This window comes from Bactrocera tryoni, chromosome 1 (genome assembly GCF_016617805.1).
Source record: "Bactrocera tryoni isolate S06 chromosome 1, CSIRO_BtryS06_freeze2, whole genome shotgun sequence".
Classification (NCBI taxonomy): domain Eukaryota; kingdom Metazoa; phylum Arthropoda; class Insecta; order Diptera; family Tephritidae; genus Bactrocera; species Bactrocera tryoni.
Genome location: NC_052499.1, coordinates 81,256,046 through 81,282,491, shown reverse-complemented (window position 1 = coordinate 81,282,491; position 26,446 = coordinate 81,256,046). Strand labels below are relative to the sequence as shown.

At 37.8% G+C, this 26,446-nt stretch overlaps 2 protein-coding genes across 4 annotated transcripts; one reads left to right on the top strand and one right to left on the bottom strand.

The window, feature by feature from the left end:
• The first annotated feature begins 2,724 nt into the window (after positions 1–2,724).
• Positions 2,725–3,193, top strand: LOC120766412. Its single transcript, XM_040091863.1, has 2 exons — positions 2,725–2,786; positions 2,889–3,193. Exons 1-2 carry the CDS (start codon positions 2,780–2,782, stop codon positions 3,107–3,109), a joined length of 228 nt encoding a protein of 75 aa, XP_039947797.1. The 5' UTR covers positions 2,725–2,779; the 3' UTR covers positions 3,110–3,193.
• Positions 3,194–5,273: 2,080 nt separating this feature from the next.
• On the bottom strand, positions 5,274–25,298 carry LOC120770210 (mitogen-activated protein kinase kinase kinase 4). 3 transcript variants are annotated; one of them, XM_040097488.1, is made up of 15 exons: positions 17,123–17,138; positions 15,730–15,924; positions 11,274–11,474; positions 10,682–11,189; positions 10,217–10,454; positions 9,858–10,140; positions 9,569–9,802; positions 9,363–9,503; positions 8,760–9,288; positions 7,248–8,690; positions 6,986–7,177; positions 6,226–6,514; positions 6,054–6,160; positions 5,807–5,986; positions 5,650–5,740 (listed from the first exon to the last, which is right to left on the bottom strand). In XM_040097488.1, exons 2-15 carry the CDS (start codon positions 15,741–15,743, stop codon positions 5,657–5,659), a joined length of 4,443 nt encoding a protein of 1,480 aa, XP_039953422.1. In that variant the 5' UTR covers positions 15,744–15,924; positions 17,123–17,138; the 3' UTR covers positions 5,650–5,656. The 3 variants fall into 3 exon arrangements, with proteins under 3 accessions (XP_039953402.1, XP_039953422.1, XP_039953413.1); XM_040097468.1 differs by lacking the exons at positions 15,730–15,924; positions 17,123–17,138 and adding an exon at positions 24,899–25,298 and having other exon boundaries at positions 5,274–5,740; XM_040097479.1 differs by having other exon boundaries at positions 15,730–17,187.
• Between the last annotated feature and the right edge of the window lie 1,148 nt (positions 25,299–26,446).

Here is a 26,446-nt window from a genome sequence, read left to right as displayed (position 1 = left end):
CGTAATTTCAATGAGATGAACCCGGAATAAGTAGTGCAGAGAACCACTCTGGCCTAGAAGAATCTCGCAGCTGCACAAATTCTAATTGTTAGCTTGCCAAGTTTACACACTAGACAACGAAGTAACCTTTAGTATTTATTAACCCACCTAAACCGTCCCAGAGAACCCTGGAACTTTGAAGGTTTTCGGAGAGATCAAGTGGAGAAGGTCCTGGGTGCTCAAATTTGCACCAAATAGTCAAAGGAAGAAACGACTGAGGCGCTGTTGTTAGCTCGGCTATAACCTCGTAGGCGGTGTCTACACCGATAAAGATGAAGAAAAAGAACCGTTCCATAAGCTAATATCATTGCACTTTAATAACCTGGAAGAGTCAAAACCTGTTTAAATGTATTTGTGTATATTTATTATATACCATATTTTATACAGCATGATGAGCCGATTTCATCCATTGCAGATACCAAGTTATATTCATCTAATAATAACCCCCCAATTAATTTTTTAAGGCACTCTAATAGCTGTGTTCCTGAAATGCTACAATGAAATAACGGACTGCTTCGCACGCTTCGCTTAACTTATGGTCAACATAAACGGCCTACTGAGCGTACTATTCACCACACCATCACCCATCTTGGACATAGCATTCATTATTGCAAAATATTCGACCAAATAGACAAAGTCCAACACGCAGTCAAAAAAATACAGTAAACGTAGCGTAGAAGACTATGGACAGTAGATTCGGCGCCTGTCGCAACAACTCGAATTGACGTCGAGATCGTAAATTGAAAGCGTACAATATACATTTGGGGTACTCACAACGTGTCATAAAGCATCGTAAAGCATAAATTTTTATACTAGTTTAAAAAATTTGTTGTTGGATTGCATACTAAAATAAGTTTACGCTAATACAACTCTGAACGCTATGTTTTCGGATCGTTTTAACTTGTAACTTTATGAGACTATGTGTAACCCCTAATTGTGCATGAACTGAAGCCGCTCAACCTTTCCAAGCGACATCGCTTCGCTCTATGAGTTCTTCCAAGAAGATCCGACGTTTTCGAGTCAATTAATTTTTCAGCGATTAGGCCCATTTCTGGCTCTGTGGGTATGTAAAGAAGCAAATGGCACGAAGAGCAATCTGTAAAGATTCAAGGGCTGTCATTTTATCTAGAAAAAATAACGATTTGGTAAGGTTTGAAGGCCGGTGAAATCATCGGTTCATATTTCTTCAAAAACAATGCCGGTAAGAACCTAACCGTCATGGGCGACCGTTATCGCGCTATGATAAACGACTATTTGGTGCCTGAAATTGAAGTCCGTCATCTTGGCGGAATTTGGTTTCATACAAAACGGCGCCACTTCCCACACATCACATCAGTCAATGAATTTATTGAGAGAACACTTCGATGGGCAGATAATTTCACGTTATGGGTCAGTCGATTGGATACCAAGATCGTATGATATCACACTGTTAAACTTTTTCCTGTGGGATATGTAAAGTCAAAGATCTATGCGGACAATCCCGCTGCGATTCAGACCTTAGATCAAAACGTCACGCGTGTCATTCGCCAGTTACCAGTCGAAATGCTCGAATGAATTATCGAAAATTGGACTCATCGGATGGAACATCTGAGACGTAGCCACGGCCAACATTTGAAAGAGATAATCTTCAAAAAATAAATGCCAGAGAATTGACTTTCGAATGATAATAAAATCAAAATCAAAGGGGGAATTGGAGTTTCTGTATTTTTTCTTAAAAAAGTAGGGATCCTCGAATGGATCACCCTTTACAATGATTTATAATAATACCGTTACCAGGAAAGTAGTGCATTACTCTGTTGATAAAATGCTGGTATTTGTTAACACATCTGGTATTTATCTGGTATTCGTTCGTTATATGGTGTTGTTACCATATGTCTGTCACAGGTATAACGTACAAAGCTAAGCGACTAAACCATGAATGAATAAACATACATATGTGGGAGGAAAGTGGCAGATATTGATCGAAGTCATTCACTGATGCAGCAACTTTTGATATAATTCTTAATTTTTAAACTCTCGCAACATGCTGCATATAGTAGAATGATTCAGTGCATCTAACGGTTATGTGACACGCCAACAAAACGTCGTTACTTAGCTATTCTACTTTACAATATACCATACAATTAACATACATATATACATATCACTTAGAAACATGCTTTATAATCCAGTCTGGCGGATAGATGGAAATATTACACACACACCATTAATTCTTCTGAATCGTAAAAGTAAATGGTATACCGTTCGGCTACACCCAACTTTAGCCACTTCTTACTTTTCTAAAGTATTTATTTTTTCGGTTTATGTGTAATTCAAGAAATATTTTTGGCCAATTATCGCAAGTAGCTTAAAGCAGCTTTATATCTATTAACCAATTAGGATTCATTGAAAAAAACGACGCACAATAAATCTTAAATTGTTAAATTAAATAAATAAAAAAGAGCTTATACCGCATTACTATGCACATACTATATATGCATAAATATGTTTAATCTGTGATAAATTCATTGAATTAAAACGGTGAAATATATCTATGTAAATATTTGGCGCCTACCAAACGGACTGTTGTTTAATTAAAACTTTATCGGCAATCTGATATTTTCCACGAATTTCTCATATTAGATAAAATATTTAATATTTGCGTATAAAAAGGCACGTAAAGCCTTTAAGGCATGTATTCCACGAATCATACTGAACGAAATTGTATCCCAAACATCTGCGAACGCCAAACTCATCCAAAATGAAAGGTAAATTGATGGATATTATATAAGTATACACTCTCCACTTCTATTAAGAATCTATTAAGAGTACACTATCACTTCACTTTCTCTTCATCTTCTATTTGATAGTATTCCAAGTGCTTTTTAGCGTTATGCTATCCGTTTTATTGTTGGCATCATCCGTTTTTGCTCAAACTTATACCGGTCCCACTGCACCCACGGAGCAGCCGACAGCGCCAACTTTGGATAGCGCAACCACTGACGACGGTCCACCGAGTGTCTCCGTAACTCCCGCAGCTGCACCAACTTCAACCGTGTCTGCACTGTATGGCACCACCGCCAAAGCATAAACCGCAATATCTTCACAAAATTTTGCCTTTACAATTTGCAGTCTTTGTTCTAAATACAATGATGTAGAAAGATTCTGAAAGCATACAAGCGAAAAAAAATGTAAATAAAACAAGAGCACTTCTTTACTGAGAATACATTTTGGTTCGCAAATGCGTTATATTTTAATAGTTTAGTTATGTTATTAACTCTGCAATAAAATATTATTGAATTTCTATTTATTAAAATCTGACGAAAATAAGTGTTTGCCAAAAATGAATGCCTCCTGTAGTTGCTTCTACTATATTTGTATCGTCCATTTTTACCGATGATATTGACATTATTGGCCTCAACAACCGCGTCGTCAGCTCTGATTGGTCTGGTAGTCAACGAGGGCAAGACGAAATATGTCCTGTCGTCAAAAAAACAGTCGTCGCACTCGGGATTTGGCTCTCACGTCGCTGTTAACAGTCATAACTTCGAAGCCGTAAATAATTACGTATAGCTAGGAACCAACATTAAGACCAACAACAATGTCAGACTCGAAATCCAACGCAGATGAAGTCTTGCCAACAGGTGCTACTTCGGACTGAGTAGACAATTGAGAAGTAAAGTCCTCTCTCGACGAACAAAGACAGCGTTACGAGTTTTCGATAGAAAGGATCTGCGGAAGATTTATGGTTCTTTGCGCATTGGCAAAGGTGAGTATCGCATTCGATAGAAGGATTGAGCAATAAGAGGTATACGACGACATTGACATAGTTCAGCGAAAAAGCAGCGGATACGCTGGCTAGGCCACGTTGTCCGAATGGATGACAACACTCCAGCTCTGAAAGTAACCGCCGGGGGAACCGCCGGGGGAATCAGAGGAAGAGGATGACACCATTTCTATATTTTATATTGCTCTATTAGACACTAACAAGCAAGGCGGACCAAGGCTTGCTGACAAACTTAATCTAAAACTTACCGATCCAAACGGGGTTAGTATTTAATCGACCGACCTTTCTCGCTTCCTCGATGCACAGAACCTAACCTCTACCCACTTAATCCACTGCGACCATATTCACAAACTGGACGAAGGAATGCAGACTTGACCTTAATATTGTAGTCGGTGGCGTTAAAATTCCGACTGTCAGTAACCCTAAGATTCACTTGACAGACTGTGCTCCTCACACGACCGCGATTATTGCCCAAGTACAGAGCCACTACAAAATCCTTAAATGGGTAGCTGGCAGCACATGGGGAAAAGACAAAGAATCGTTGTTGGCATCATACAAGGCAATCGGCCGACCGGTCCTTAACTACGCCGCACCAATATGATCGTCTGGTTGCAGTAAAACGTAGGCGTGGAAGCTGCAGATATACCACAACACTGCATTCCGGACTATACCGAGATGTCTCTTGATGTTTCCTATCGAACATCTACACAGTGAGGCCTGTATGCTCCTAGTTAAGAAGAATAACGAACTCCTCTCAAAGCAGTTTCTGCTGTAGTATTTTCATAGAACCGCCTCCTAGAAACATCAAGAGCTTCTTTCTCAACTACGTTAACGACATAAAGCAATACGCCGACCAGACTTCGGACGCAACTAACTACAGACATGCACTGACCGTCGCCCCACGAAGTAATACTTAATCGGTGGTTTCGCGGGAAAGAGAAGAATTAGGTTTAGCGGATTAAAGTTCCGCACTCTGGCTTTCGATGCTTCACCTCACTAGAATAAAAACTCACATAGAGCCATAAACACCTTCACCAACTCCCTCCCGGTGGATGGCATCCTTAGAGTCAGAACACAGCCCATTGCTGACGACGAGCTGCAGTTACTGTGAGAATTAATAGTGACCCCTGCGCAGCTTCGTTCTGGATGCTGTAGCAAGTTAAACTCCTACTTATCCAGAATCGATCCCGACATATCAAATATATGTCCAGCATGCAACGAGTCTCCGCATGACTCTAATTACCTCTTTGCATGCCCAACTAATCCTACACATCTGACACCCCTCTCCCTATGGTCGGACCCCGTCGAAAAAGCACGTTTCCAAGGCCTACCTTTTGATGACCTCGATGACAACTTATGTGAATCTTTGTTGTTGTAACGGTTACCTAGTCCCCGTAAGGGTCGTAAGGTTCAGATAAGTTGTCATCAATCATCAATCACAACTATTAAAGAATATACAATTATAGTCTTAGGCTTAGCATTTACAAGTATATTTGAATAAAATAAACATGTGGACTTTGTCACATACACATACATATATCGAAATATACACATTTACTATCATTTAATTTAATGCCTATGACTCTAAGCGCTTTTCAGGACATTGTTCAAATTCTATTAGCTAAAATCTAAAATAAATATATATAAAGACATATATATATAACACATATATACTATGTATTTGTATCTGTATATTCTGTTCATAGATTTACTGATTAATATACACTCATCCCGTATTTTATGCTATACATAACAAACAATGTTAAAACAGAATCATGTCTACTGTGTTATACAATTCAATATGCACTCCTTTCTCAACATATTATTTTGCAATGACAACCACAAGATGCGCTACCTCAATTTAACGTTGCGCCGGAATGAACGTCCTAGCGCCTCTTGCGTTTGGTCGTTATTCAATTCATCACCATGACCATACTGCAATATAGTATAGAAGACATAAATTAAAATTTTCTCATTAAAAAAGTTTTGAATGTTGTATACCTTGCAAAAGTTTTGTTCCAGCAATTCCATAGCGGTCATACGATCTTTGGGATCATGTTGCAAACATTTGTCTACAAAATCATGTCCCTCTTGTGAGAGACTCTCAGGCGCTTCCGGTTTTTCACCCATACCTACTTTGAACATAATTTGGAAATTCGAGTCAAATTGTGCCCAAGGACGCTGTTGTCATAAGTGAAACCAGTTATTATTATTATATCACATTTTGCAATTTCATAAAATAGCTTACTTGGCCCGATGCCATTTCAACCACCACACAGCCTACCGACCATATGTCCGCTGCACGACCGTGTCCGTCACTATTCGTTTTTGTGAATATCTCTGGAGCCATATAAGCTATTGGAAATAAATACCATATGAAGTACTCGTGTACATGTTAACTTCAGCGTAATATCGCTTACCTTGTGTGCCCACATAGCCTTGGAGTTCGCCGGGTACAGTCGTATGTGCCTGTATTTTAACTGCTGAGCCAAAATCGCCCAGTTTTAGGCTGTTACTGCCGTCCACCAAAAATATATTCGCAGTCTTTATATCACGATGCACGATACCGTGTCTATGTAGCTCGGCCACACCCGAAAGCAGTTGCACCGTAAAGCGACGCACCAGCCCTTCGGGCAAACCACCTGATAGCTCCACTAATGCTTCTAAGGTTCCTTCGGAACAGAGTTCCATAAAAATTAAAAGTTCTTCCTATAGAATGAAAAAAATATATAAATAAATAATTAAATCTTAGTATTTGTGAGTATATAATTAGCAAAAAGTTATTGTAAATATATGAAAAGTCTTATTCTTCTTTATTGGCGTAGACACCGCTTACGCGGTTATAGCCGAGGAGGATGGAGCCAAATGTAGAAGTTCAGGTAAGTGAGAAAAGTTCTCTCAGTGCCATTCACTTGGGAGTGACCAGTTATGATTCTTTTACATGTGGCTCAAGCGGATCACGACTTCCGATCTTAGAGCAAGTAGCCTCTGGGTTTCCAAAAAAAAAACCCGTTTGAAGGCGAGCTAAAGTCAGGAGGCGAAACATTCCTCCCCAGGGTTGTGCGCAGTGTTTGGGACCCGCCACGTAACGAAAACACCGCCCATTAAAACGACAAAACAGCCTCGGATACGCAAAGTCGGAAATATAAAATAGGTCTGCTGTTTATGTTGGCTACATACCCTATGCACCTCGATACCATAGTAGCGCACCAAATTCTTATGTTTGATACCCTCCAGGATTTTTAACTCCTCAGCGACGTTTTTGAGTGCACGAGTCTCGCCGGGTTGTATGGCAATCTCCTTCATAGCCATAAGTTCACCAGTATTATTGTTAACAGCTGTGTAAACTTTTCCAAAACGGCCTTGGCCAATCTACAACAAGAATTTACACATTTTATTCAATAATATACTCAAAAAATCTTCAATTTTAACGGTGACTCACTTTAATGCCACGATGCCAATGGAAGTTAACGCTACGTGCACGTATCTGAACCTTGTCGCAAGTGTTCAAAGCCTTGACATGACCAATTAGATTGCGTTCACGCAGATTATCTTCAATTTCCATGTCCAAACGGTTCACAGCGTCTCGCACGCGCATCTGGCGTGGAGCCAGCGATGAGCTGCTGCCCTCATGAGACGATTTGGTTAAAGGTGAAGATTGTGGCACAATTAAGCGTAATTCACCAAGTTTTTCCGTTCCGCCACCAATAGCATCCGGCACGTCGGGAGTCTCGTTGACGCTGTATTCTGGTGTACCGTCCGCGGCATTGCGCAACACTTCCTCCTTTAAGCTGAATTGGGGATGTAAGAATTTATTGTACTGCGGCGAACTCATCGGCGAATTTGGATTTGTGCCGCCGCCTACGGATATTGGCGTTCGTGTCGGTGTCCGCGACCGACTTGTGGCCGGTGAAGATGTTTTCCGCGTGCGTGGCGATGCCTTTTTACGCGCGATCTTTTCCGGTTCCGACGTAATACCAATCACGTGTGATATACAACGATCCATTTGCTTCTTTAGATCCTCAAACTGTCGCTCGTCTAAATGACGGGTTATTTGCGGATCACAGGCAAGTATAAGAAACTCTAAACCCTGTGACGCCCAACGTGGACGCATACCACGTCCACGTTCGCAACGTTCCATCACGAAATGCATCCACATTTTGGCAAAATCGATAATACCCAGCGCCAAATCGACCTCACACGATTCATCTTTGTTTGCCATTATACGCTGTTCGAACAACCGAATCACATCTTTATTGTACTCAAAACCGAATTTATAGCCCTGATGTAAAATCTCACGCGTGCGCGAAAGTACCGCTTGCCTGTCCTGATCATCTAATTCGGACATGCGCTCGGGTCCGCAACGCTCCATTACACGCTCGATTATTTTCGACAATTTATTGCGCACATCTAGCACGTCCTTTTGCAATAGTTTGAAGGATTTTTTTATTTCGGCACAAACAAAGTCCTGCTGTTGATTAATCACATCAGCCTCGTAGTGTTCACGATGAAAGTCGGTGGTCTCGACATCGCGACAAAACATTTTAGCAAAGAACAGCACCTTCACCGAAGACTCACGTTCCACAGTGAAGAGAGATTGCATCTCGCGACAGATTGTTAAAAGCTGCCACTTCAAATCGATTTCGCCATGCTGTGCCGTGTCGTCGATTTGTATATCTAGCTCCGCCGCACGACTCACCAAACGTTCGGATATGCTACGCAGTAGGTTGCGTGTTATGGTGCAAAACTTTTTAGCTGCAATTGTGTGCATGCCATTTATCATGGGGCTGATCAGTTTGGTAAACATCCATTCCTTTTCCAAAGCAGACTTCGTGTTACACTCGGCGCCAGACAGCACCAACTGGTCGATATAATCTAAGTACAGCTGAAAATTCACAAATTTAAACCAAATGCTCAACAAATAGAAATTAGAAAGACTGCAATAGCACCTTACCTCAAACACTTTTCGCACAGTTTTGTCGAAATGATTTAGTATTCCCATATACCGTTCCAATTCTTCTTCGTTCTCAACCAAAGCTGTCGTTATGTGCCGCTGGTAGCGTTCCCGATGTGTCAATGCCAGTGTCAATCCCTCGCGTAATTCCTTCATGAGTTGCTCTAAGCTAAGCGGATTTGGTTTCGGTGGGCGTGTCTCGAGCCGCATTCTCAGAAACTCGTGCATAAATTGTAACGGTATGCCGCTTAGAAACACAAAGGAGGGAATGTATGAAGGCAAGTTAATGGATTTCGCCTCGTCACTCCAATAGCCAAAGCGTCGCAATTCATCGACTTGCTCACGACTTATTTCCGGTTCCAAACGCGGCACATCTTCGTCGATGCGCTCAGTCTCGAAGTCATAGTCTTCCGTGCCGGGCTTCTCCAGCGAAATATGCGCTTTGAACAGCACGACATTGTGCAATTTATTTAAAAACGACAATGCCTTGGCTAGACCACGAGACTTTAAGATGTTTTCAATAAACTTTCTAAAACCAAATAAAAAACAAAATTTACAGTTATATTATTTTAGCATAACCTTGAAATTTATATGTATTCACACCTATATAACGCCGAGGAATTAGCATCATTGCAACTGGTTAGAGGTTCAACGCTAAATATATTGATGTCTTGCATTGAAGTTTTACGCAAAAGCGGACCAGATATCTCCGATGACATATGGCTAACTTCGGTTGAGGTAGATCTGAAAGCGACAAAATGTACAACTTTAGAAACATGTGGCCTACCGCACACATATGCGAGACCTACTCGTTGCTACTGGAAGTTTCGCCAGGCACTTGCGTCACATCGTTCAGCATGAACTGCACCTTAGGCGCCGAAAAAATAGACGAGAGCTTACGTTGCGGCGTTGCTTGACTAGAACTAGTCTTGTTGGAATCAACCGAATTCACACCTGAATCATCGTTCTCCACACCAGAAGAAGCACCGCTATCGCTGCCATACCATGTTTCCACCGGCCAAGAGAATTTCTCACCATGTAATCTGCAATAAATGCAACATGCAGTTTAACGACTTTAATAACGTATGCCTACAATACCTTGCCAATATTTTGCCAAAGATGCACAGTTTCAAACGATTCTGACGCGTTACATTATACCACAAGCACATGGCTTTTATTCGGCCCACAAAGTTTTCATTTTTGTAAATGGGATGAAAAGCACCCATGACTTGTGAGGAAGGATAAAGCGCTTCAGCGGCTTCTAAGCGTGACAAGAGATCCTCCACTTCCTTCATCGCGTTATCCCGCTGATCCATACAATCCTTACAATACAAAGACATGCAACCAGTGCATAGTTTACCAGTTTGGTGCGCAGTAGGTGCTGTAAATCAGGCAACAAATGTGTGGTTTAATACACTATACTCAATCATCAAAGAACATATAAAATATTGTCTTACAACTTGCATTGCTATCCGTGCTGAAGCCGCTGTCCACGCTCACTTCACTCGTGGCGCGTTGAAAGCGCGGTTGAAATTTGTAGTTTATGATTTGTGAAAGCAATTCCGGCACTGCCTGTCGGGCATTGAATAGATATTTGTCCTGCTGCTCCATGGTGCGATCCGCCTGCCACGCTTGCAACTCCAGCCAAATGAGATCTTTCAGTTCAGCTTGCCAGGTCTGATCTTCGTGGGAAAGCTAAACCGAATAGAGGAAAGTTAAACATTATAGACAAACCGATTGATGACAAAAACAAAAACAAACTTGACATAGAAAGGAATGAACCTCAGGGCCATGTCTTATAGCATAAAAGGGTACAATAAGATATTTATTTTGATTTTGATCGTCAGTTTCTATGGCTATATTGCCTTGGACAATACAGGTATACATATGTATACATACTTACAAACTCAAAAATTCTTTACCTTGGCATCTTGACGGTCAACACTGCCCAACTTAATGAGATTGGCAAAAGTCTCATGAAATTCTTTACGTATATTCAAGCCAGGTGTACGTTCACAACGCAGCTGTTGGACAAATGCGGATGCTGGAGCCGACGCACGACAACCTATTGGCCGTGAGGAGACACACATGTATCTATTGCAGGATTCCACCACCTTCGAAGAGCCACGCACGCTCACTTCCGTATTCAAGGGCGTACACTTATCCAACGATTCCAGTTGGTGCGTGCTGTCGAGTAAGCTCGAACCACGTGAGGAGTAGCTGGTGGATGATGCTGAAATCATAGAATTTTTAAGTTCCCGTTCGGCATCACGTAACAAATCCTGCGCACGCTTGCTGGTACGTTTGCTCTCATCATTAACAAACATTTCATTTAGTAATGCACAATCCATAGTGTTGCGCCGCAATACACGGGAACGCGCCATACGGGTCATGCCCTTTTTGGGCGTGCTCGGCGTCGAATCAATTGATCTATAAATATACAGAACTTAACACGTGGAAACTATGCATAAATGCGAGTATATAAAAAGTGTATTTTTCACGGAGCCTACGTACGATCCAACAGAGGCGACGGCATGCGCTTTTTTGCGCTCCCAATCACGGCTTTTAATCTTCATTCTTGTACGCGGCGGTGTTGTGCCGTACTCTTCGAAACGTGACGCTAGATCGTCGACGGGCGGTGAAAGTAACTCCTCATCGAGTGGATGATAGTTGTTAACTCCTCGGTTTGCCGATGGTTTAATGCGGAATTCAACTCTGCAAAAATGGAAGAACATAAATATTAAATTTCAAAATAAAGCTAAGAACTCGATAGAAATGCATTGTTTTCGTGACGAAAACTCAAAATAGACAAAGAAGCTCACATTTCCAAAAAAAACTTTCGATTTTTAAAGCAAACAGAAGAATTAAACACAGAAAGATAAACCAAGAATTTGAATATATGCTACTTTTTTAAATCTCAGCTTTACCCAGAAATTATATATAAAAAAAAACCCTTAAGATGAATAGACGAGCATTGAACCGCGACCTTAGGTCTATTGTGCCCTCTAATAATCCATAAAAAACACCCTTTCTCCGAGAGTGCAAGCAATACCACCAACCTGACAGCTTCTGGCCCTAAATACCCTTCTCCCACAATATTTCTGAGCAGACAATGTTTCTCACAAAGTCTGTTCGCCTGCAGAAGGTCAAAATCTGAAGGGTTGAACACGTCGCTACCGCTTTGGGTCGTCACTAAAGCTGAACCACCATTAAATCCGATACCGCTCATTACGGAAAAAATTGTCGATATTCCAAACTCGATAGATATTCGCTTCTATGCCTATGCATTCAAACATAAATTTCACAAGTCGTGCGCGTTATTTATAAAAATAAATCACTACCAATTTGCATATGGAGCGCACAGAAGCTCCTATAATTCGTGTAATTGCTTGACTCTTCAGCGTTTATCTTATCGCATAGCAGTGTTCCGGTCTCAAATTATTACTGATAAGCGCTTATAATCTAAGCGTATCACCATTTAGCTGCATACTTATGTGCATTTGTGCGAATCTCTATATTTACCTGGTCGTCACGCCTATAATTATACAACAATATTGCTTATAAAAGACTAATTGACAGTTTTGATTGACAAACGAGAAATTATGGCACACTATCATAGCTTTCAAGTGATATACGTAGATACATATGTACTATATACATATATTAACTAAATGCAAATATTATGCGTGTTACATCATGTAGGTATATACATATGTATATGTATTTACTTATATACATTTCATTGGTCTAGCATAATGTTTCATCAGCAAGTTATTGAAAGAAGTAGCCTCCAAAAATAAACATAAACCACAATCTATGAAATATTACATCACCAAAGCAATCATAAAACCTTCACGTCATAAGAGTGTCACATGGACGAGCGGACATAACAAACATAAAATTGGCTAACTAAAAAAAACGAAATGTTGACTTTTTCTTTTTACTTGGTTTTATTTCCAATGAAAGTTAAATCTCCCCAAAAACACCTCATTTTATATTGTATGGTATCTGAATCATCTTTTTATTACAGTTACCCGTTATCGCTGCTTACTCCTCAACACTTTTTATGGAGAATTTTCACTTCTTATCAGAAAGTGGGTAAGTAAGTCATTGTGGTTAAATGTAATATTTTTTTATTTACAAATATTATAATTTTACTTAGGAGAACAAGTTAAATAATCATTGTCACCCCTTTCAAGTTTGCGCCAAGGATTACCAACCCAATAAAATGTGCAAACAAAATGCATTCGTACATATGTACAGGCTCGATAATAATGTCTTGATTAATTTAATTAGACTGAGTGAATAAATTGAACCAATTTGATCTTGAGAAGATAATGAATATGGACAAGTTATACCTTGATGGGGTGAAATGGCCAATATTTATCAATTAAGTAATTAACGCTCATTGACTAAAAAAGAGCAGAACTCACTTTTTCATCAAAATTCATTATCCTTGAAGGAAATTAATTTTCTGAGAATTGACTAATTAAAAGAAATCTATTAATCAACACAACAAAGTGCGAGAATGCATATATACATACATTACACAACCATCCCATACCAAACTAGGCCGAAAATAAACAGAATTGCCTTAATTATAGAACATTTCTGTACACAGGGTATATATAATTTGCAACATTCAAAAGGAGACGTCGGAGAACTTATAAAGTCCTTCTCTTCTCAAGAAGCTACTAATTTGTCGGAATCACCGCTCAAAACCAAATTCTTGTATGAAGAAATTGTTTATTTGAAGAGATATCTTCACGAAATTCGGCATTGACTTTCGTCTAAGGCAACGGTACAATCTACGAACAAATAGTTCAGATCGGAGTACTATAGCATATAACTGTCAAACAAACTGATCGATCAAAATTAGGTCCATGAAGGGGAAACTTTTTTATTTGACAAGATGTCTTCACGAAATCGAACACTATTTAGTGTCCGAGCCAACTGCATAATCTCCGAACATATGGTTCAGATCGAAGTACTATAGCATATAGCTGCCATACAAACTGATCGGTAAAATTCACGTTCTTATACCGAAAGCTTTTTTATATTACAAGTTATCTTCGTGAAATGTGGCATGAATTATGGTCCAAGGCAACGATATAATCTCAAGTGCTTGTATGGAAACCTTTTATTTGTAATTCGCTTCAAATCTTCAAGGCAACCGGAGCTAATGTGCTTTCTTGCTGTTATACTACATAGAATGTCATACATATTTTTATACGTTGTTGATAAAGGGTAATAAAAACCATATGGTATGTTTAGAATAAAAAATTATACCGTTAGATTGTATATAGAACTGCTAAATGGTCAAAAATGTAAACATTGCACTTTTTTTAATGCACAAAAAGCGAGGAATTTAAAAAAACTCATGGCTGGGAATTAGACCAGCATCCCCCCATTTAGGGGTTATAATGGGTGTGTACGGTTGAGGCCTTCAAATATTGGAATTTTTGAACTTTAAATGCAAATATCTAAAAATATATGTTCTTAATCTGGAGGACCTCCAGGAAATCGGGAGAAGCCATTCTAAAATTTACCCAAACTCATCTCTAACTGTATCCAATCGAAAACCTTGTAATATTAATTTTAAGATATCAAACGTTTGGATTCCACAAACCCATCATATTTAGAAGATAACATATACCACACTAAGAAGCCAAGGTACAACTAGTCCTAACAATTTCAAAATGCTATTCAAACAAGAAAAAACGTTAACTTCGGTTGCACCGAAACTAAATACCCTTCACAGGTGCATTTCTGTTAGTAACTATGTGTTCAGTTTGTATGGAAGCTACATATATGCTATAGTCAACCGATCTGATCAATTTCTTCGGAGATTACATTGTTGCTTTAGGAAATAATATGTACCAAATTTCGTGAAAATATCTTGTCAAATGTGAAAGTTGTCCATACAAGAACTTGATTCCGATCGTTCAGTTTGTATGGCAGCTATATGTTATAGTGATCCGATATCGGCCGTTCCGACAAATGAGCAGCTTCTTGAAGAGGAAATGACGTTTGCAAAATTTCAAAACGATATCTTAAAAAATGAGGCACTAGTTCGTATATATACAGACAGACAGACAGACGGACAGACAGACGGATATGGCTAAATCGACACAGCTCGACATACTGATCATTTATATGTATATATACTTTATAGTGTCTCCGACGATTCCTTCTGGGTGTTACAAACTTCGTGACAAACTTAATATACCCTGTTCAGGGTATAAATATACGCTAATGATGACAAAAGAATTTAAAGAGTCTCAAATCAATAAAAACAGATCAGTTGAAAAAAACTAGTAAAAACTTAAATAGTCTCTAATCAAAAAAGATATCAAATGAACAAAAACGTTCAATCGCGGCTTTGAAATCAACTTCACGTAATAACCGTTATGTGTTTTAGACTTTACATAATCTAAACTTAGCACATACTTGCAATAAACCTATTTTTAAATACTTCACATTTGTAAGTAATGTAAACCCCCGAATTTATGTTAACTTATTTAACACTTATCTGGATAAAATGTACTTTTTCTGGCACATAAATAGTTTTTAAAATAAAATCACATAGCAAAACAGCAACACTATTAAGCTTTTAAAAATACAACAAAGTGATAAAGCAATTTTCTCGCAATTTTACATGTATGCCCTTTCAACCGAACATAAAGCAACTCTTTCCCTAGTTAAATGTGGTGCTACGAATACTTATGCACGGACATGTAATGTAGCATCACCTAAAATGCAAAATAACATAACATCACTTTTCATAAGTTTATAGGCGAAAGAAAAAACGATATAATAGAAACCCACTCACATTGAAACAAAATTTGAGTTTTGATTATAAAATGGTTATATATTGGTTATTATATCTGACAACGATTTTTAATTTTTTTTTTTTGATGATACGTTGTTTTGCATTTTAGTTGACGATATATAAGAATACAAAACTTACTTTTTACGTCTCATTTTGTTGTCAATGTATCTTGTATTCGTCTATAAACAGCAGAATATAAGCAGAACGTTCACAACGCGCTATTTCTTGTTGTTGTTGTTGTATTTTAATTTCGCAATTTTCTCTTTGATTGAAATCAAAATCAAATGTGGATTTACTGCCCACTTTATACGGTTTAGTTAAACACTAACAACACTGGAACGAAAAGTTCCGACCGAACACAACATTGAATAAGTACTATATACTATACATATGTATTTATATATGCATTACATTGTATTGCATATGCTTAAATGCATCTGGGTACGCAAAGTACGAATGCCTATTCAACTTTTATAAGCACATACATACATATGTGTATGTAAGTACGTGGTGCACGGAATTTAAGCACACAGACATGTAATTCAATTCTTTCCAAGCGAAAGGGTGAAAGATATGCGTTCTCTTGTGTTTTTTCGTTCACTGCACAATCACATGGTATTTACAACAGTTACCGCTGCTACCTCACAGCTTTGACACCTCCGCACCACTGTTAATGGCATCGCGTGAACACCAAAGTTGCCGGCGTAGGCGAAAAGCGAACTGCAATGCCCATACATCTGGTGCTTGCGAAATTCTTATCAAATATTAATAATACTTATAATTAATTTTACGCAAAAGGTCGAGCATTAAGTAGCGCTACGTTAGTGCAATGCATAGTTCTTAGGGCAATATGTGCTGTGGTAGCAGTATCAGTCCTCCAGCCAGCAGCAGATCGTGCAAATTTATTTATTTTTAATTACATATATATTTTTTTATTATTTTTGCTAAATATCACACGATTCACACGAGCGAGCACACGACCGCTGTGAGGGGTCGCACTTAATACACCGCACACTCAAGCGTAGCGCTTGGCGAGCAACGCTGCCAATGAGCACCGACGACACACACTTTATCTATAGGTAAATACAGCGACTTTTATTTTCAATTTTGCATTTTTTAGACGTTGAGCAGCCCTATGAACGCTACACAAGAGAGTACCGGAAAATTGTCATACAACCGAAAACTTATATGCGTAAATAAATGTAAATTTCTAAGCGTCAATTGTCACTGAACCGTATTGCTTTGACAGTCGCAGCCGCGTTACGCTGTTACGGCGTAAATCAACGTTGCTCATCGCACGTAACGTCACAAAATTCAACTCCACACATACCAGTGTCGGCACCGAGACGCACACACACAAACGCTCAGGCGATAAGCACAGCGACTGTGATCTGCAAAGTCCAAAATACGTACGGCGGGCGGTAGCGCGAGCTGTAGAGTGTAGTGCTCGTCATGCCACTACATAACACAATAACACCATATATTATAAATTATATGGCGCAAACACAAAAAAAATTTTGTAAATAAATACAAATTTTATTAAGTAAAGTGTGAAGCGGTCAGCCGGTCTGCTGGTAACTGAACTGCATTTTCCGAATAAACACCGTCAACTGAGGGTATTCCCTGTGCAAACTCAATGTTATGAGGCGCACAAGGCCGATACTAATTGAGAGAGCTTTTCCTATCTTTCGCCAAGAGCACGCACCTACTCTTCGGCGGCATCTCTTACGTACTCTTTAATCAACAAACAATACATAAGTTAGCTGTAGTATTTGCATTAGTTGGTAATGGTCTTGTATTTGTAGTTCCAGCGGGTGCATTGTGCAGGTAGGTTATCTGTTTATCAATAATAACAGGTGATCCAAGCAGAGATACTTTTTTTAATTCCTTTTTTTCACAGATCACGCTTGAGTCGTGTCAAGCTGGCATGTTATTTTTATTCAGTATTTTTTGGCATTTCATCATGGAAAGACAAAGTAAGTTTACAAATCCTTCAATTTTATTACGAAAAATTCACGTTCTGTAAGGAATGTATTTCGCACACTTCGCTCAACTTATGGTCAACATAATCGGCCTACTGAGCGAACTATTCGCAAACCTATCACCCATCTTGAGACCCAACATTCATTCTTGGATAATATTCGAATTTGAATAAACCACGCTCAGCACACAGTGAAGAAAATATAGTAACCGTAGCTGTGAATGTACACGAAGACCATGGAAAGTCGATTCGGTGTCGTTCGCAGCAACTCGGACTGTTGCATGGAACGAGTTGGCGCATTTTACGTCGAAATCTTAAATTGAGAGCGTACAAATACAACTTGTGCAATAACTGAAGTCGCTCGACCTTTCGCTCCGCTTCGCTCTACGGGCTCTTGAATTGTTCCAAGAAGATCCGACGCTTTCGAACCAAATTTCGTTCAGCGATTTCTAGATCAGTGGGTTTTTAAACAAGCAAAATTGTCGCAGTTGCAGCGAAGAGGAACCGGAGGGGATTCATTAGCTGTCATTTCATCCAGAAAAAATAGTTGTTTGGTGTGGTTTGTAGGCTGATGGAATCATCTTCATATTTCTCGAAAAATGATTTCGGTGAAAATGTAACCATCAACAAGACGGCGACACTTCCCACACATCGCATCAATGAATTCATTTATTAAGAGTACATTTCGGTGAGCATATATTTTCACGTTTTGTGACGGTCCATTGGTACGGCATTTTTTACAGTACTACTACGATAAAGGCAAAAATGCATCTCAATCCGCCAATAAAATTTGTGCAGTTTATGGACCCGATACAGTTTCCATTTCCACCACACAACGATTGTTTCAACGTTTTCGTTCTGGTGTAGAGGTGGTCGAAGATTCGCCACGCTCCGGTAGGCCTGTCGTCGAAAATTGCGATAAAATCGCTGAATTGGTCGAAAGAGACCGGCATAGTAGCAGCCGTAGCATCGGTCAAGAGCTGAGCATGAGTCATCAAAATTTCATTTCAATTTCATTAAAAAAAAATTCAACAAAAATACAGCAAGACTTTTTTGACAGCCCATTACAAAGTCTAAATTCTATGTGGACAATCACTATCAAAATTTTTCTGTAAGTTCTGTATATAGTTCATAATACAAACACCACCAATTTTTGATCTGGCAGGCCAAATACTTTCAAAATTTTCGATAAGATTCAACTTTTCAATATTTTTGTTGATCGAATAATATTGTACGAATCACATCAGAGAAAGCCAGTATCACCAAAGCAGTGAAGACATTTCTTTATTGCTGTCAAAGATCGAGTCAAACTCGAAAAAACATTAAAATACATACATATTTCATTTGATAAAACCAGTTTATAATATTTTTTACATGGCGGCTTTTTGAAGCTTAAAAATTGGCAACTATATTTCCATCTTGAAAATTGCTGGCGGTAGGGTATCAATGGCTGTGTTATTGCTGCCCTATTGCACCTAAGCTCTTATAACAATTAGAAAATGGAACCAAATTTAAGAGAGACGCGTTGTCTCACTCTCAGCTATGTAAAGAGAAATTTATAAGGTACATTAAAAACCTATAAATTAATGGGTTAGTTATTATCAAATAGAAAATAACGCTATCAAGATAGCTCTATTTGCTTACTTAAGTAGCACGCGTTCTCTGCATATTGTATAGTGAAGTTCACTAGTGTGAAATGCTTGAGAGTAATTTATGGAAATTTAAAATTTCATACAATTCACCGCATTTGCACACACATACATACATAAATACATATTCATATGTATATATATGTATGTATAAGCATAAATGTTTTTATTGACAGTAGGAAACTTAACCACACTCAATAGTTTACATATAGTATGCTTTGAAAATGGAATTTCGAGAGCCACTTAAGTTGCACAACAATAACCGGGGAAAACACCAATGTTTCAGCGAACAACCGTTTGCAGAGTTGATGAGTATATTTACACTTTATTGTGTTTTCTAAAAGCGTGCTTTAATGTTTTTATGCCCTGAACGGGTATAGTAAGTTTGAAACGGATTTCTTAATAACCAGAAGGAAATATCGGCGACCATGTAAATTTTATGTTTATAACTAATCAGTGCGCCGAGTTGAGTCGATTTACCCGTGTCTATCGGTTTGTGGGTCTGTTTGTATATGCACGAATTAGTCCCTCGGTTTTTGAGATATCGATTTTTTTAAATTTTTATTACGAGTATTTTAGACACGTTCTTTTCTCTCCAAGAAACCACGCACTTATCGCACCATTATAACCTGGTTGTAGTAAATCTTACTTACAAACTGATCAATTCAAAAACAAGTACTTATGTATGCACATAAAAAACTTTTTTATCTGACAAGATAACTTCACGAAACTTGGCACGAATTATTGTTCAAGGTAACGGTACAATCTTACAAGACCGACTAAGTGAAGTCAGTTAATCAAGTTCTTGTATGGTGTCTTGAAGGGTATTAGAGAACTAAATTATGAAATCTAATTATCGGCAAGCTTCAGTTGAAATACTGGCAATAGAATTAGTACTGATGTTAATTCTGCAGCAGTGCACCCAGTAAAACCTCGGTTGAGAATAGTAAAATGGCAGCGAAAAAAAGAGTTTAAAGTCAGTTTGTTGGCGGCAGGGAATGCTTTGTTTTTATAATTAAGTACTTATTAAAAAGGCGAATCCCATTCTCCAATCGATGACGATGGCGCAGACGTTCCAAAAGACCGACCATGAAGAAGTTCGAATAGCAATTACCCCTCTGAAGAACAACAAAGCGACGGGGGCCGTAGGATTGCCGGCCGAGCTATTCAATCCACAAAAAGGGAAACGCCACAATTTGCGCCAGCTACTGTGGCATAAGTCTCCTCAACATCGCATATAAGATTCTATCGAGCGTATTGGGTGAAAAATCCAGCAAACTGATGGACCTTATCAATGTAGCTTTAGACCTAAAAAATCAAAAACTGACCAGATAATCATCACGTCCCAAATCTTGGAAAAGACCCGTGAACAGAGTGTCGACACACACCACCTCTTCGTCGATTTCGAAGCTGCTTTTGACAGCAGGAAAAAGAGCTGCCTTTATGTGGCGAGATCTGCATTTGGTATCCCCACAAAACTAATACACATGTGTATACTGACGTTGAGCAATACCAAAAGCTCCGTTAGGATCAGGCTCTCCGAGCCGTTCGATATCAAACGAGGTTTCAGGCAAGGCGACTCCCTATCGTGCAACGTTTTCAATCTACTGCTGGAGAAAATTATTCGAGCTGCAGAACTTAATCGAGTAGATACATTCGATGAATGATATTGATATCATTGGTCTTAACACCCGCGCTCTTAGTTCTGCTATCTCCAGACTAGACAAGGAAGCGAAACAAATGGGTCTGGTAGTGAACGAGGGCAAGACGAAATATCTCCTGTCATCAAACAAACAGTCATCGCACTCGCGACTTGACTCCCACGTCACAGTTGGCAGTCATAACTTCGAAGTCGTAGATAATTTCGTCTATCTCAGAACCAGTATTAACACCAACAACAACGTCTGCCTCGAAATTCAACGCAGAATAACTTTTGCCAATTGAGAACTAAAATCCTCTCTCTTGCCGAACAAAGACCAAACTCTATAAGTCACTGATTATTCCCGTCATGCTATCAGGTGCAGAGGCGTGAACGAAGTCGACCATTAATGAGTCGACGGTATGAGTTTTCGAGAGAGAAGTTTTGCTGAAGATTTATGGTACTATGCACATTGGCAACGGTGAATATCGCATACTCCCGCTAGGTCATGTCGTCCGGATGAAAACGCTCCAGGTCGGAAAATATTCGACGCAGTACCCGCCGGGGGAAGCAGGGGAAGAGCAAGACCTCCACTCCGTTGGAGAGATGAGATGGAGAAGGACCTCGTTTCACTTGGTATCTGGAATTGGCGCCACATTACGAAAAGAAGAAACGACTGGCGCGCTGTTGCAAACTCGGCTATAACCGCGTCAGCGGGGGCTACGCCAATAAAAAAGAAAAAGAAGATTTATTTAAAAAACGTAGCACATTTACCTTAAAAAAAAATTAGTTTTAACATTTACCGCTATTTGGTGGAATAAGACGCAAGATAAAAGTGATTTATTAACTCATTCAAAGAAAATGAAAATCAAAGAAATCCATTGAGTAATTATGCGTGTGTAGCAATACAAAAGAATTGTTCACATCCACACACACACACATATATATGTATATTTAAAATTGTGCCCATACATTTGTATATATTTATACAGTATGACCGTAGTCGCGCCAAAACTTGCATTTAGACAAAGTGTTACGGACGCAAAGGGCGAACAAAATAAATGCTAATCAAAGCGCATACCAAATCGGATAATGCCGACGACAGCACACCAAAGGTGAATCGAAAAGAAATGGTAGTTAAAATCTGGAAAATAACAACGCCGAATGGGGTTAACAAAACGGAATTGCTGCGTGGAAATATTGACCATCACTGAGTCAGTTTAAATTAAAGACATGACTAAAGTGTAAAAGAAAATATTAATAGATTCCTTCTGAAATTGCTACAGCAGAAAATATTCACTTTCTTTGGAATTTAGTACAAACATATAGAGTTGGTGATTCGGTCCGCAGCACGCGCCTTATGATAAATAAATATGTATGTAGGTATGTACATATGTGAATACAATATTGAATACAATATTATACATAATTCTGCACATACATATGTACATATACATACATATGCGGTATACATTATATTGTAGGTATAAAAATCAGATATCTTGCGGTAATTGCGAACATATAACTAATTTCATTGAAAACTTTGTCACACGTGGACTTTTGAGAGTATAGCGAAAGAAGAGATAAAATAAAAATTGGAAGCAAACTGTTGACTCGAAGCACTTTTAGCGGCTCGCCGCGCGATCAAAAAATTCATATATACATATGTACATACATACATGTACATATAAGTGCTTAAGTATTCAAATGTACACATACAGCCAAAATAACAAGTACACTGAGTTTTGTATTTCAAGATTATTTAACTAATTTACTATACAAGTATGTATTTGCTTAACTACTCCCTAAAAGGGTTATATTTACTAGCAAGACATAAAAACGTCATCGTGATATCGGGAGAGGTTCAACGCAGAGAATATTTTCAAATATACAGAAATTCAAAAGCGGATATAGCCCCTTAGCGGGGTATTCTGGTCTAGGAGGAGGTCAGGGACAGAAAATAACAGTTATGACATAAGTTTTGACTAAAAAAATCATTATAAATGAAGGGTCAGATATACATACATACATGTATGTATATGATGTAGTAGAAAATGTTTTTATGATGGCTACACACATATGTATGTCAAAAACTTTTAAAATTTGGTTTTTATTTTTTTTCTCACAAAATAACCTTATTTTTTATTTTTATTACAAAATTACAAAATAAGAGTTTTATTTATTGCTCACAAAATAATAGTTATGCGGTGAGTTTTTCATAACACAAAGACGGTCGAGAGCTCGTTGAAGACATGTCTTGCTCTGGACGACCTTCGACCTCTTCAACTGATGAAAATGAAAATATTAAAACAGTAAAGGATATGGTGCTTGAAAACGGTCAGACAAGTGTGAGAAAGATGGTAAGATAGCTTGACATCTCTCCGCTCGAAGGGTTTTGGTGGATATTTTGGGGTATGGGACGCGTTCTTGCTCGACTCGTCCCGATAAAGCTGAGTTTTTTTCGCATCGCACCACGATTGTGACCAAATTTAAAGCCAGAAACGCAATGAATACCATCGATAGACCACCGTTTTGGCACCGTGTGATTTTTTCATTATATTTAAACTGAATTTGTCGCTCCGTGGAACCCTTTTTCAGTCGATCGGAGAGATAAAACAAAATTCGATAAGAAAGCTGAAGGCCTTCCCAAAAAGTACTTATGAAAAATGTGCGACAAAAAAAAATTTATGCATAATTAGCTATTTTTTTGTTTTATTTAAATTTTCTAGGTACTTTTTTGTCACAATGCATGACGATATTTGCTGACTCGGCATCCAAACTTTTCCGGAAACTCTAAACGCGTTTATCAAAACGGTTCTCACGATTTCTCAAATTTTACTGGACCGATTCAACTGAAATTTTTAGAGAGTCTTATTTATAGACTTTTCTTGTCTGGAATTAACCATAGCCACAAATTTAAATTTCTACTATTAAAAAATGTCGATACCGTCAAAAAATGTGGTCAAAAATCGCTATTTTTCTTCATAAAAAAAATGTCTATTTATATAGAACTGTAAATACTTATGTCATGAACATGTTGTTACAACTTCCAAATAATTAAATTAGTTTTTAATTTACGACAAAGCAGTAGTGCATACTCATTATTTCGGCAATATGTATTTCCTCGAAAAATTCCTGCGAAAAAACACGACATACCACAATGCTCGCTACACCAAATGTATGTGTTTATACCGTTGACTCCTTATCATATCTTTCTTTAAAAAAAAACATACGAAACTGATAAAAGCATTTGTAAAGCTAGCAGAAATTCAAATAAGGGACACATACTTACATACACACATGTGTATGTTTGAAATTTTCTGAAAAATGGCATACTCTGCAAATTAGTTTTTTATATTTTTATCGAAACACAGGCATACATACATATGTATGTATGTAGTTAAGCACATTTACGGATACTGCGATTACTCAACTCACAAAAAGTACCTTGAATTTTTGCTTTCCACATTGATTTTGAACAGATTACATGCCAGCAAGTACGCATTACATTTTGCAAATTATCTTTACCTTTGATTTCTTTCATTGTAAATATAAATACATATATGTATGTACGTTTGGGCATTTACATATACATATGTGCATGTGCATGTGTACTGGTAATGAAATAAGTATTACGGGCATTCCGGTTTTGCCAAAAAAGCTAAGACGCTGCACTTTCGCTTTAGCTTTTGGACGAATGTGATGCTATACGACTGCTTTTTCATTACATTATTATTTTTTAAACATAACATATACACTTTAGAGTGAACAAACTTGAAAATTATTGATTTCAAATTCATATTAAGGCTTTATAGCGAGGCAATGTCATAAATACCGGCTCAAGCAAGCCTTTTACAGACGACATGCCGCTGTAACCAAAAAACGGCTACTCCAACAGCAACACTTTTCCCAACTCACTCTTATTTGCATTTCCCTCGATCCTACTAAATAACCACTTTTCCGTTTAGTTTCCATACGCAATTCCGATTCAATACAATTACACTTCTCTCCGTTATGTTTTGTCACTTGTTTGCTTACCTTGATAAGTCGTCGTCAGCCTCCTGCTGAACAACGTTGACAAGTTTAGCTTCTTCATTTTGGTCTACGTTGCCTACAATATCGCTGACGGTGTTATTGCTATCGTCAATGTGGAGTTGTCGCAGCAGAACTCCATTATCTAATTTTGCCAAATTTATTTTGGATCGCAGTCTTCTTATTTTTTGCTCCGACATATTTACAGTTGTTTTGCTCACGTATTTAAAACAATTTTTACAACATATATGCTTTAGTTATATATTAATATATGCTCTTTTAACTTAATTCACCTTCACTAAATTCACTTTACACACTTAAGTTTCACTGAAATATGCATTAACTTTCAAAACAAGCATATTAAATTTCATAAGAGCAGCACAACACGTAAATACGACCGACTCAATTCAATTTTATTCACCAACTGAAATAGACTGCGTGGAATTGATTAAAAAGTTGGAAGTGAACACAGAGTGGTCCAATTGTATAAAAGTGAGCATTGTGACATTCTATTAAAGTTATTGAATAAAAAGTACAGTTTAATTAAGCTTAATTATTTCAGTTCATTAAAAATTTTGTACATCATCAATGCCAATTTTGCAAAATATGAAGCAAGAACAACTATTACGCCATTTAACTGCTTATTATTGTCACCCTGTGCTTTGTTTTATTTCTGTTATTAGTGTTTGTATTTGTTTCCCATTATAATGAACATCTGTTCCGGTGGAAATAACCCAACAAACATAAAGGATTGCTTCCATATATATGTATTTACATAAGTGTATACATGCATAAATGTTTATAAACATATATTGTATATACATATGTACTTGCAACTTCCGTTTTGAAAGTTATATCAATTTTTGCATGCACCATTGAATATTTTAATATTATAAATTTCAAAATTAAGCAGCTAAAAATCTATATTATATGTATAATTATAAAAAAATTTACATATGAAATTTATATTCTTTCTGATCTCCAGTATAAAAATTAAAACATTTTTTTTCAATTTAGTTTTTTAGCTTTAATTTTTATTTGCTTTTATTTTGTCATACATACATACATATGTACGCACATACATATACATGCATATGTACATATGATAATAATTAATACATTTTTTTCATAAATATAACTTTTTGAAGAGCTATTTAAACATATCAAATTTAATTTATTACAACAACAGTAAACACTACAATAAAAGAAAGTGCGAACAGTGATACTGATACTGAACTCTCTGTAGCTTGGAATAATGTGGAGTAAAAGTTGTGACACAGCAACATAAACAATCATACACGTTTATTAAAAGCAATAATTATGAACAATAATTAAGTATACACTAACATATATGTATGTATGTATGTTTTAGATTCTATAAAAGTCTTCAGCAGCACTTTCGTTCTGATTATCCAAATACCCTTACCTTGATTACCCTTCTTGTAAGTACTTTTCTTCTGTCCTTGCAAATGGGAGGAGCCAATTTCATATTGGGACTTCACACATAAACGTACAAGTATGTGTGAGTGCGTAGTTGGCACACTACATACACAA